The sequence below is a fragment of the Mercenaria mercenaria genome, chromosome 9 (genome assembly GCF_021730395.1).
Source record: "Mercenaria mercenaria strain notata chromosome 9, MADL_Memer_1, whole genome shotgun sequence".
NCBI lineage: Eukaryota > Metazoa > Mollusca > Bivalvia > Venerida > Veneridae > Mercenaria > Mercenaria mercenaria.
In genome coordinates this window covers 67135962-67149616 of record NC_069369.1, presented here as the reverse complement: position 1 = coordinate 67149616, position 13655 = coordinate 67135962, and the positions used below count along the sequence as shown (strand labels likewise).

At 36.0% G+C, this 13655-nt stretch overlaps 1 protein-coding gene across 1 annotated transcript in view; it reads left to right on the top strand.

Moving 5' to 3' along the window:
• LOC123547338 (uncharacterized) overlaps positions 1-13655 on the top strand; it is a 126478-nt gene that overhangs the window by 91269 nt on the left and 21554 nt on the right. The window contains exons 37-42 of the mRNA XM_045334358.2: positions 91-249; positions 4325-4477; positions 7013-7103; positions 8510-8583; positions 10213-10389; positions 12301-12474. Of these exons, the coding sequence (XP_045190293.2) occupies positions 91-249; positions 4325-4477; positions 7013-7103; positions 8510-8583; positions 10213-10389; positions 12301-12474 (828 nt within the window). The remainder of the gene's footprint in view (positions 1-90; positions 250-4324; positions 4478-7012; positions 7104-8509; positions 8584-10212; positions 10390-12300; positions 12475-13655) is intronic.

Genomic DNA, 13655 nt, shown 5'->3' with positions numbered 1-13655 from the left:
GTTCTAAAGATAAAAATAAACACTGAGAAGTATTGAAAAAGAGTCTCTTGTATTTTTAAAATACTATTAACTAAGCTTATAAAATTACAGAAAAGGAAGGTTTCTGCCCTCTTGTCGATAAAGATGCAATAGGAACATGTCAAGTTGAGTGTAGTAAAGATTCTGAATGCAGTGGCACCAAGAAATGCTGTAACAGTCCCTGTGGTTTTGGACAGTGCCGGGATCCTCTGGAGGAAGACCCAGATAAAGGCAAGTTGTATTTAAAAAAAAAAAAGCATCTTAGGTCTCTCCAAATTGATTAATAATAATTTTTTTGGAACATTAAAAAAAATAATGGAGAGAGTGGGTGAAATTTTTATTGAAATTTATTTTCCTCAGTTTTGACTTTTTAAGGTGAGTATATTTTTCAAGGAGCAAGCGGGATATTTTTCATATATTTTTAGCTCACCTGAGCACAAAGTGCTCAGGGTGAGGTATTGTGATCACTCACCGTCCGGTGTCCGTCCGTCCGTCCGTCCGTCCCTCCGTCCGTCCGTCCACACTTTCCTTTAAACAACATCTCCTCCTAAACCAACAGGCCAATTTTGATGAAACTTCACAGGGTTGTTCCTTGGATGGTCTTCTTTAAAAATTGTTCAAAGAATTGAATTCCATACAGAATTCTGGTTGCCATGGCAACCAAAAGTAAAAACTTTAAAAATCTTCTTCTCAAAAACCAGAAGCCCTAGAGCTTAGATATTTGGTGTGAAGCATTGCCTAGTGGACCTCTACCAAATTTGTTCAAATCATGACCCCAGGGTCAAAATTGACCCTGCCCCGGGGGTCACTTGATTTTACATAGGAAAATCTTAAAAAATCTTCTTCTCAAAAACCAGAAGCCCTAGAGCTTAGATTTTTGACTTGTAGCATTGCCTAGTGGACCTCTACTAAAGTTGTTCAAATCATGACCCCGGGGTCAAAATTGACCTCGCCCCAGGGGTCACTTGATTTTACATAGGAAAATCTTCAAAAAATTTCTAAAAATAAACCAGAAGGCTTAGAGCTTAGATATTTGACATGTAGCATTGCCTAGTGGACCTCTACAAAATTTGTTCAAATCATGAACCCCAGGTCAAAATTGACCCCACCCCAGGGGTCACTTGATTTTACATAGGAAAATCTTCAAAAATTTTCTAAAATTAAACCAGAAGGCCTAGGTCTTAGATATTTGACATGTAGCATTGCCTAGTAGACTTCTACAAAATTTATTCAAATCATGACCCCGGGGTCAAATTGACCCTGCCCCATGGGATTACTTGATTGTACATAGAAAAATCTTCAAAATAAACCAGAAGGCCTAGAGCTTAGATATTTCATATGTAGCATTGCCTAGTGGACCTCTACAAAATTTGTTCAAATCATGACCCCCGGGTTAAAATTGACCCCACCCCAGGGGTCACTTGATTTTACATAGGAAAATCTTCAAAAAATTTCTAAAAATAGATCTTAGATATTTGACATGTAGCATTGCCTAGTAGACTTCTACAAAATTTGTTCAAATCATTACCTCCGGGGTCAGATTGACCCCACCCCATGGGGTTATTTGTTTAGCTTTAGCAAAGAATTTTTTTCAAGAAAGCAATTAAACTCAGGTGAGCGATATAGGGCCATCATGGCCCTCTTGTTTATATTTATCTTAACTATTTTAATGTCACTAGTCCAAGTAATACCACTGTGCAGAAGGTTTGATTTAGTATACATTAATTTATTTAAAAAAGAAATCTGGAGAATGCTTACGGTCTGTTTATCACTTTCGGATCTGCTTAGTGAGAAAAATTCTTGCACTGAGACCAATCTCAGAACAGAGCATTGCCATTTGTCAATGTGAATACTAACAAAGTCAGTCAGTAATATGCTCAAATTTAAAACTGGTCTCAAATGTCTAGGACTATGATTTCATACGAGGAGGTGCAACCGTGAATCCCGCATTGCTCAATCTCCTCAATCCACTAGACCAGATTCACAATGCAGTATTACCGTTGGTCAGTTTTAAGACTTAGTCCAGAATCTACCAGTCAGATTCTAGAGATTCAGACTGTTGGTTTTCAAACTCATTTTGTATTAAGTTTGTGCCTAGCGCAACTTATAATTCTTTGCCATTTCTAGATTTGATCAGCAATGAAATGAGTAAATATTGATGCCACATCCTTATATGACTCATTCTACTATATTTCATTGACAACATGGAACTACATTTCGGACTACTTCACATGAAACACTGAGTAGTCACTTCCTGTTTGGTGTAAACAGTCCATTAGTACATTATAAATAGAAAACTGAATCAAGCTTCTGATAGATACTTTTTTACCCCAACCATGAACAAGAAGCTCTAAAACAGAAACATAAGTAAACATTGGCATGTAATGAAAAAAGAGTCTCTCATTTTTAGCTCGACTTTTCGAAGAAAAAGTAGAGCTATTGTACTCGCCCCGGCGTCGCCGTCACCGTTGGTTAAAGTTTTTGATGAAGTCAAATATCTCTGTTACTATCAAAGCTATTGACTTGAAACTTAAAATAGTTATTAACTATCAAAGTCTACACCAGGAGAAACAATCCCCATAACTCTGATTTGAATTTTGACAGAATTATGCCCCTTTTTAACTTAGAATTTTTGGTTAAAGTTTTTGATAAAGTCAAATATCTCTGTTACTATCAAAGCTATTGACTTGAAACTTAAAATAGCTATTTACCATCAAAGTCTACACCAGGAGAAATAATTCCCATAACTCTGATTTGAATTTTGACAGAATTATGCCCCTTTTTAACTTAGAAATTTTGGTTAACGTTTTTGATAAAGTCAAATATCTCTGTTACTATCAAAGCTATTGACTTGAAACTTAAAATAGTTATTTACCATCAAAGTCTACACCAGGAGAAACAATCCCCATAACTCTGATTTAATTTTGACAGAATTATGCCCCTATTTAACTTAGAATTTTTTGTTAAAATTTGTGATAAAGTCAAATGTCTCTGTTACTATTAAAGCTTTTGACTTGAAACTCAAAATAGTTACTTACTATCAAAATTCACACCAGGAAAAACAATTCCCATAACTCTGATTTGAATTTTGACAGAGTTATGCCCCTTTTTAACATAGAATGTTTGGTTAAAGATTTTGATAAAGTCAAATATCTCTGTTACTATTAAAGCTTTTGACTTGAAACTTAAAATAGTTATTTACTATCAAAGTCCACACCAGGAGACACAATTCCCATAACTCTGATTTGAATTTTGACAGAGTTATGTCCCTTTTTAACTTTGATTTTTTTTACTGGCAAAGCTCTAATTCAGAGTCAAGCACTGAGAAAAGTCGAGCGCGCTGTCTTACGGACGGCTCTTGTTAGCTCACCTGCCACGTAGTGAGCTTATGTGACCGCCCTTTGTCTGTGGTCCGTCCACCATTTCTTGTGAATAGGATAGAGACCACATTTTGAAATTCATTTTAATCAAACTTACACACAACTTGTATTGGCATAATATCTCGGTTCCTATCGGAAAGTGGCCAGATTCCGTCATGAGTTTCAGAGTTTTAGCCCCTTAAAGGGTCAAAATTTGTTATTTTGGCATTTGCAGCCATATTGAGACTTTATTTATGGTTTGATTTGATACAAACTTTCAAATTATCTTTAACATCAATAGATCTTGGATTCCATGATAAATCTATCAGATCCAATCATAGATTCCGGAGTTACAGCCTCTGATTGACCCTGAAAGAGCCAGAATTTGTTATTTTGTACCTTTTGAACACGATAGAAGTGACATTTTACATTCGATTTTAACCACACTTACACACAACTAAAGTCACAATAAGATCTCGGTTACTTCCGAAAACCGGCTAGATTCCATCATGGTTTCTAGAGTTACTGCCTCTATTTTTCTATTTTGGCCCTATCAGCCATATTTCATTTATGCTTTGATTTGATACAAACTTGCACAGAATGTTTATCTTGATGATCTCTAGGCCAGGTTCAAAACTGGGTCAAATGGCATAAAAAACTAGGTCACCAGGTCAAATCAAAGGAAAAGCTTGTTAACACTCTTGAGGCCACATTTATGACCATATCTTCATGAAACTTAATCAGAATGTTTATCTTGATGATTCCTAGGCCAAGGTCGAAACTGGGTCATGTGGGTTCAAAAACTAGGTCACCACTCAAAATCTTCTGGAACCACATGGCACAGACCTTACATATATTGCATGTAGCATATTTAACAGGTGAGCGATATAGGGTCATCATGGCCTTCTTGTTTTTAAATACTATTAACTTAGCTTATAAAATTACAGAAAAGGAAGGTTTCTGCCCTCTTGTTGATAAAGATGCAGTAGGAATATGTCAAGTTGAATGTAGCAAAGATTCTGAATGTGATGGCAAGAGGAAATGCTGTGACAGCCCCTGTGGTTTTGGACAGTGCCGGGATCCTGAGGATGTTCAGCCAGGTATGTCATAATTATTTCAGACAATTTTGATTACATCAGCCTAGGTCTTGATTTTCAAGTGAAAAAATTACTTTGTGGTTCATAAATTCTTTACAAGCATTTTCTTATGCCCCCCTCTACTGATAATGAAGTGGGGAGGTGCAGGGTGCGTACAGTTTTGTCTCTTTCTATTTGTGTTCCAAAGATTGGGTATTGCCTATAACTTTTAGAAGGATTGTTCTATTTAGAAATAACTTAGCACAAATGCCCACCATAACAAGACAGTAAGTCATGTTGTCAAAGATTTTATGCCATTTTTATTGTCCAGCCTATAACTTTTGTATTTATGGAAGGGTACTCAAACAACTTGGCATAGACATTCACCACCACAAGGTGGTATGTCACATACAAGACATCTAACTTAAAGGCTAGGGTCACGAATTTGGCACAAACATTCATCATAACAAAATGGCATGTCATGTACAAGACCTAGGTTTCCTCCTTAAAGTCTAAGATCACAAACCTGGCATAAACATTCAACATAACATGTACCAGACATAGAACCCTGTATAAAGGTCAAGGTGACACTTTTTATGTTTTTCATATTTTGTCTACAACCTTTGTATATGCATGGCGGGATATGCATACAAATTTGTAGAACTATTCATCATATTTAGACAAGTTCTAACCTACAAGACTCGGATCCCTAGTTCAAAGGTAATGGTTACACAAAGAGTCAAATATAAAACATAATTAAACTAGAATTGTGTCCATAGGACATAAAGCCCCTGCATACTGTGCCATCCTCTATATAGCAAAAGCTATCAAAGGGCCATAACTGCAGTAAAAATTTTCACTGAAAAAATTACTTCAGATATGGTCATCTGCACATCACGCTTGTTCATCTATGAAAGTTTGAAGCAAATCAGGCTAATAAATGTAGGAGGAGTTGGACACACAAGATTTCGGGATGTACAGACAGCAGCGAAGCTATTTGCCCCCCACATAAATGTGTTGAGCTTAAAAAATAAAAGGAGAGGGTAGATTTCCTGGAAGCACAGAGTACCCAAAACACAGCCATAGAGCCATGCATCACACAAAAAGAAACTGCAATACAAAAATATAGCAGACGGGTTGCTTTAAAAATCCAACAAGTACATTTTAATTATATACAAAATACAAAAAGGGGTAAATAAAAGAGTGGGGTTTTTGGGAAAAGTGGACAAAAGCAAGGATAAATATTCAACAGGGAAAACCTCGGTCCAAAAATGCAGATTCTACACCACAAACCACATCAGCATAAACATGCATGTGCACAAGACAAACACACACACACAAAACTAACAGACATAGACACACACACAGAGCAAACAAACAAACAGGCAGGTAAAAACAACACAGCCATCTTGTCCAGTCTATAAATTTTTTATACATTGATAGATATTCAAATTACTTTGCATGCATACGAGGGTCATTCAATGAATACTGCTACCAACTAAAGTCCTAAATGTCATTTGAAATATGTTGAATAAATTTAAGTGTAATGAATCCTGGATATTTCTTAAGAAAGACATGGTGCATAAAGAATGAATTCCATGGATAAGTTCCTGGTTCAAGACGTACACTAGGTTGGCAGTCAAAATATTTTCTTATGTAGCAAGAAATTAGTGATGATAAAACTTGCATTGATAATGGATTATAAAGGACAAATGAGCCGCGCCATGAAAGAACCAACATAGTGCGTTTGCGACCAGCATGGATCCAGACCAGCCATTGCATCCGCGCAGTCTGGTCAGGATCCATGCTGTTCGCTAACAGTTTCTCTGATTGCGATAGGCTTTGAAGCAGATGCGCAGGCTGGTCTGGATCCATGCTGATCGCAAAGCCACTATGTTGGTTTTTTCATGGCACAGCTCAAATAACTCCTGTGCAATGCACTCAGTATTTATTCTGTTTACTTATAAAATAGTCACAAAATGTTATGTATTGCACTTTTGCTGAACAAAAAAAAAGCAATCAAGCATATAGTGTTTACCTAATGATAAATTTCCTGCATATACTATTAAATGTTGGACTGTTTTTGGCAGCTAGAAACTTGACAGGGTATTCCATGTCAAAATTGTTCTCATCCAAGAGGAGAACAGACGTGCTATATGAAACAGTTGAGTTTGGCTGCGCAAAACTTGCCAGACTCAGTTGTTGCATATAGCAAGTATATCTTTTGGTTGTATAAGGGAAATTTCATATGTTCAATTAAAGAATTAACCCTTATTGTGCTAGACACGACTGATTCTGCCTTTGCAACCAGTGTAGATCATGATCAGACTGCACATCTGTGCAGTCTGATCAAGATCTGCACTGTTCGCCATTCAGTCTGTATCTTTTTTGAAAGGCACCCCTTTTAACAGTTAATGGTACTGTCCAAATTGAAAGATGGACAAGTCCATTATAGAAATTTAGCAGGGTAAGGGTTAATAAATATTTCTCAGAAATAATGAGTAGTTTGCCTAGAACTGTTGTGAATCCTGCATTGAATGTTTGTCTTCTTATTTTCAGTGTCTTGCAAAGAAGGTGTTGAAAAAGTTGCATGTTTTGCAAGACCATGTGACGTTAAGAAATGTACCAACATACCAAACGTTAAGTGTCTGTATGTATACTTTTGAAGTCAACTCACTCGCAACATAAAGTTTGAGGATATGGTCCTATTCTACATAAATTTTATTGTTTGTCCCAATTCAATATAACCAACTTACAGAAATACTTTTTCAGTAGTAGGAAATATGTTATTTTCTTAAATTGATTCAAAAACCAATTGTATGAGCAACATTTTTAATGGCCAATTCAAAAAGTCTTAAAACTGGTAAAGAAGTATGTCAAAATACATTTGAACAAAATGATGAAAAGAAAATGTGATTTCATGTTTGACTTTGTTTACTCCAGCTTATGTGCAAGATGTGGAGGTTTTTTTTATTTTTTATTTTCTGGTTTTCACCAATCAGGAGATGAGATAAGATTTTCTTAAGAATCATGATTACCTAATGGCATCATGATTACCCAATAAGACTCATGATTACCCAAATAAGCATAATGATTACCCAATAAAAATTATGATTACCCAAATAAGCGTAATGATTACCCAAATAAGCGTAATGATTACCCAATAAGAAACATGATTACCCAAATAAGCATAATGATTACCCAATAAAAATCATGATTACCCAAATAAGCATCATGATTACCCAATAAGCATCATGATTACCTAATGGCATCATGATTACCCAATAAGACTCATGATTACCCAAATAAGCATAATGATTACCCAATAAAAATCATGATTACCCAAATAAGCATAATGATTACCCAGTAAGAATCATGATTACCCAAATAAGTATAATGATTACCCAATAAAAATCATGATTACCCAGATAAGCATAATGATTACCCAATAAGAATCATGATTACCCAAATAAGCATAATGATTACCCAATAAGAATCATGATTACCTAATGGCATCATGATTACCCAATAAGAATCATGATTACCCAAATAAGCATAATGATTACCCAATAAGAATCATGATTACCTAATGGCATAATGATTACCCAATAAGAATCATGATTACCCAAATAAGCATAATGATTACCCAATAAGAATCATGATTACCCAAATAAGCATAATGATTACCCAGTAAGAATCATGATTATCCAAATAAGCATAATGTTTACCCAATAAGAATCATGATTACCTAATGGCATAATGATTACCCAATAAGAATCATGATTACCCAAATAAGCATAATGATTACCAAATAAGCATCTTGATTACACAAGCATACTGATTACCCAGTAAGATTCATGATTACCTAATGGAATCATGATTACCCAGAAAGAATAAGGATTACCCAAATAAGTATAATGAACACCCAGAAAGAATCATGATTAAATGGCATCATGATTATCCAATGACATTTTAAGATTTGTAATTCTGTTTGAAGTAACTTTTGAAAACAAATAGAAAAAAAATGTTGATTATGATAGAATTGTTTTTTGTCAGGGATAACTACTGTGGAGGATGCAATGCACAGTTCATACTGGATGGTAAAGATGTGACTTCAATGTGTGACAATAGTGAGTGCATTATTTCCTAACATTTAGAAATATCTTAAACTTAATTTTATTTAATGAGAAGTAATACAGATGCCTCAATACATATCTTTTTTTTTTACAAAAATAACAGTATAGGTCTATATATAACATGCTCCCAATGTCTATTGTCAGTAAGGCGAAGATTCCCCAAAGATTTTTTTCATTTTATATGCCCGTTTGAAAAACAGGACATATTATGGGAATGCCCCTGAAGGGCATGCATCTGGATGGGCGGCCGGGCAGGCGGCGTCCACTGACTGTCCGGAGCATATCTTCTTCATGCTTGGAGGGATTTTGATGAAACTTGGCACAATTGTTCACCATCATGAGACGGAGTGTCATGAGCAAGAACCAGGTCCCTAGGTCTAAGGTGAAGGTCACACTTAGAGGTCAAAGGATACAAGAATGGAAACTTTGTCCGGAGCATTTCTTCTTCATGCATGGAGGGATTTTGATATAACTTGGCACAAATGTTCAACACCATGAGACAGAGTGTCATGCACAAGAACCAGGTCCCTAGGTCTAAGGTCAGGGTCACACCAAGAGGTCAAAGGTCAGATACAAGAATGACTTTGTCCGGAGCATTTCTTCTTCATGCATGGAGGGAATTTGATGTAACTTGGCACAATTGTACACCATCATGAGACGGAGTGTCATGCGCAGGTCCCCTCTTTAGAATTACTAATTACTTTTTGGTTGTTTGTTTTTTTTGTTTAAGATTAACTCCCTTAGTTGTTACTATAAATAACTTATTTTGTAACTTTATTATAATTGACCGTAGGGAAAAACCAAGACCACTTTCTGCGGTACAACATAGATGTTACTTTCAAATTTTAGGTGTATTTTAAGGTATCTCTATCTGGTAAGGAGTTTTTTTGTGGATTGAGACTGCGCGGATGCGCAGGCTGGTCTGGATCCATGCTGGTCGCAAACCCACTATGTTGATTTTCTCATGGCACGGCTCATATTTGAAATAATATAATACCACAGGTGCTGCTAGGGTCTTTTTTCTACTGTTAAAGCTACAATGTCATTTCATCTTAATTGTTCTGATGTGACAAACAGATCAGACTTAATTTGTTTCCAGGCTATTTAGTAAACATATACCTAGAATATTGTTATCTATTATATACATGTATAGATCCTGTAAAAAATACAGCTTGTTTTTCACAAGTGAGTACGAGCAGGCAGAAAACAAATTCTGTACTGCGCTGTTGATCCTGCATTGTACATGTTGTCAGATTACTTCCATTAATTAATAACAATATCCTGATACAGTTCTATCAAATGTGCATGCAAAAAAACATTGAGTTCTATTTTTTTATTGATAAACCTTGAAAACTTGTTTGATGTTCATTGGTCAAAAACAAAACAACAGACAAAAGATGGAGGTTATACTAAAAGAGTCATTACAACAGTAGCTAGATCTGGGATGTTGTATTCAGCTCTCATGGATTTTGCCAGGCTGGATCACACTCCATGCATAAGCATCTGGTGTGATCCAACCTGGCTAAATTCACTCTAGCTGAATGCAGCATCCCAAATCAATCTACCGTTATAACAGCCCAATTATATTCATACTGTTATAACAGCCCTATTATATTCAATCAGACCCGGAAGACCTTTGTGATGTGGAGCTGGATACTGGTACGGCAGAAGGATGTGAAGAGAATGTGACACATCGGTATTTCTTCAACTCAAGCACTTCAAAGTGTGAAAAGTTCAATTTTACTGGTTGCGGGGGAAATGCGAACAATTTCGAAAGTCTACAAGTCTGCAAAAACACTTGTAAGTTGCTTTCTATGAATTTTTTTATGCCTTAAATGAAAGTCGAGACCCTTTATACAGTCAAACCTGTGTTAAAGACCACCTCTGAACAGAGACCACCTGTCTCTATAGACCACATGTTTTGTTTCCCATTTTAACATTTACATTGTATTTTAACCTTTGAATAAAGACCACCTCCTAATAAAGACCAGTTTTTGGTTCTCCCAAGGGTGGTCTTTATAGACAGGTTTGACTGTATAAGACTGTTTTTTGTTCAATCTGAATTCCTTTGGGTTTTTTGTTCAGTCTGATTTTAGCCATCCAGCTGCCTTACAGGAGGTCTGTGGTCTGTGGTTCCACCCAGGTGCCCACCCATGATGAAATAGACCTGGGGTCTTCGTCCACCATCAGAGCTGGAAAGTTGCCATATGACCTATAATTATGTTGATGTAATATTAAACCCAACATAAATAAAACAAAACTACAATCTGAATTCCATGTGTATTCTTTGACCTTTGAATGAAAGGATGGCACAATCTAATGGAATAGATTAATTAGATTTGATTAGTTTATACTAATTTCTTTTAGCTTGATTGCAATATTATCTTGAAATGAAGCACTCTTGCATCTGCTTCTTTAAAATAATCCATTTTGGTCACTAGGTCTATAACAAGGCAAAGTCTGACCGTTTCAGTTTTCTTCATTTAGTCATTGCTACCGTCAATGTGGCTTTGGGATAGATACACTGCATGTGTAATTAGTCAGCCAAAGAAAGCCAATGCTACAAGTTATTAGTCCCCCTTCTGCTTTTCGCACAGGTAAGGTCTAGGAACAAGTGAATACTGGTCTGACTGCACCTTTGGGCAGTGTTGAATAGGTATTTCACAATTTGGTCAACACATGCTCTTTGAATGCAAACAGCTGCTAAGCACCTTAACATATCTGTCCCAATCGAAGTACACCTGCATGTACAAACTCGTAAGCAACAGACGTCTTCTACTAGGGACATCAGTTTCCACTCTTGTTATAGGCTGAACACCACAAAATCCGAGTGTTCTTTTTTTTTCATATAAAATTCACTTACTAATAATTTTTTTCAACATTTTCAACCATGTCCAACTTTCAGAGACTTAGATTCCTGTAAAGAACTATATCACTACTATAGAAAAAAAGGAGAAAAATGGGTATTAACTTTTATCAAAGAAATCTACACTTCATAATTTGCTCCCTTTGGCTTCGTTCAATGTCTCTTTTCTAGAAATGAAATTCTTATGCCGCCTTTTTTTTTTTTTTACTTTGTGTGCAATAGGAACATGCCAATTTCAGTAAATTCTGCACATACATACTGAAATGCAGTAGACTAAAAGAAATTACGATGCTTTTCAGAAAGAGCACAAGGAAAGGAAGAAAGATTAGGACTATTTATATTTGGCCTGCTTGTGACTAGATCTGCGTAGGCTTACATTTGATTTACGTAGTGATCAACCTGCAGACAAATGATATCACTTTTCACTCACCTTCTCCAAATGACATCACTCTTCACTCTTCTTCTGCAAGGGACTTTACTTTACTACAAGGGACATCACTCTCCACTGTCCTTAAATGGTTTCTTCTTAAGGGTTGACTGTATTGTAGTTTGGAAATAGCCTAATAAATTATTGGCAATATAATTCCTTCTTAATGTATTAAAACATGAGGATGTCAGAAGCATTCTTATTCCAATACATTCATACCTCTATAAATACTTGGGTGAACCAAAACATTGTCATTATTGACAGGTGATCTTTATTCACAGGTTGATTTTCTCATTTTATATTTAAATCAGAAATAAAACTAGCTTGCCTTATACAGGTTAGACTATATTTATTAATTTAGTTTAATCAATATATTTTTTAAAAAAAAATTCATTTCTTGCTATTTCTTTAATTTTAGGTTCTCCAGTCTGCAGCCAGTCCATAGAAGAAGATGGGAATTGCAATTCAAAAATTCAATCATGGGGCTTTAAAACTGAAACTGGAATGTGTGAAGAATTCATGTATGGAGGCTGTGGTGGCAATAAAAACAGATTCAATTCACAATGGGGTTGTCTTGAAAAGTGTATTGGAGGTAAGGTCATGAGTCTTTGACTGTTTTCATGATTTTTATTGATTCTAAATGCCACTGACAGAAGTACAGTTTAGCCCCAACATAAAGCCATCCTAAAATATAGACTGTTCTGCTTAAGCATTTGTTTCTTGAAAGAACAGAATGTTTCCTTGTTAAAAAGCAGTCCACCCTCCCTATGTTGTGACCACCCCATGTTTAAGACCTCTTTTTGAAATACCTACCGGTGGTCATATAACTGTACTTAACAGGTAAAGCAAAAGTATTGTTAGTCGGGGTCATTATCATGGATTTTTAGGTCTTCATCAATGCAGAAAGTAAAAACTTATCAAGGCGGTAAGCTTAAAACAATTTGAGCCGTGCCATGGGAAACCAACATAATGGCTTTGCGACCAGCATGGATCCAGACCAGCCTGCGCATCCGCGCAGTCTGGTCAGGCTCCATGCTGTTCGCTTTTAAAGCCTATTGGAATTGGAGAAACTGTTAGCGAACAGCATGGATCCTGACCAGACTGCGCGGATGCGCAGGCTGGTCTGGATCCATGCTGGTCGCAAACCCACTATGTTGGTTTTCCCATGGCACGGCTCATTTAATATCTGCATGAAATAGTAATTTTGGTCCAAACTACAATTTTTTTATGAAGACAAAATTGAATGTATTTATGGTAATACACAGCTAAAACCTGTCAGTTACATAGAGAATATAAGAACAGTATGTTGAAATATTGGTTTGAGCAATTTTTCAATGAAATATTTACATTTCTTAACATATAATGTTACAAATTACAGGATAAAGGATTGAGTAAATATGACAAAACATGTTTGTTATTACCCCTTATCATGCTGAACACGACTGATTCTGCCTTTGGGACCAGTGCAGATCATGATCAGCCTGCACATCCGTGCAGTATTATCATGAGCTGCACGGTTAGCAATTCAGTCAGTAACTTTTTGGTAAGCACCCCTTTTAACAGTGAATGGTACTGTCAAAATTTAAAGATGGACAAGTTCATTATAGAAATTTAGCAGGGTAAGGGTCAAATGTGTAATTGACTTCATTGCAGTTGATATAATGCATGAATGTTACAAATTTTGTCTGTAATTATGTGTTTTATTGACTACATGACAATTCACATTAGATCACAAAATTTGTCAGTAATTATGTGTCTCATTGGCTACATGAC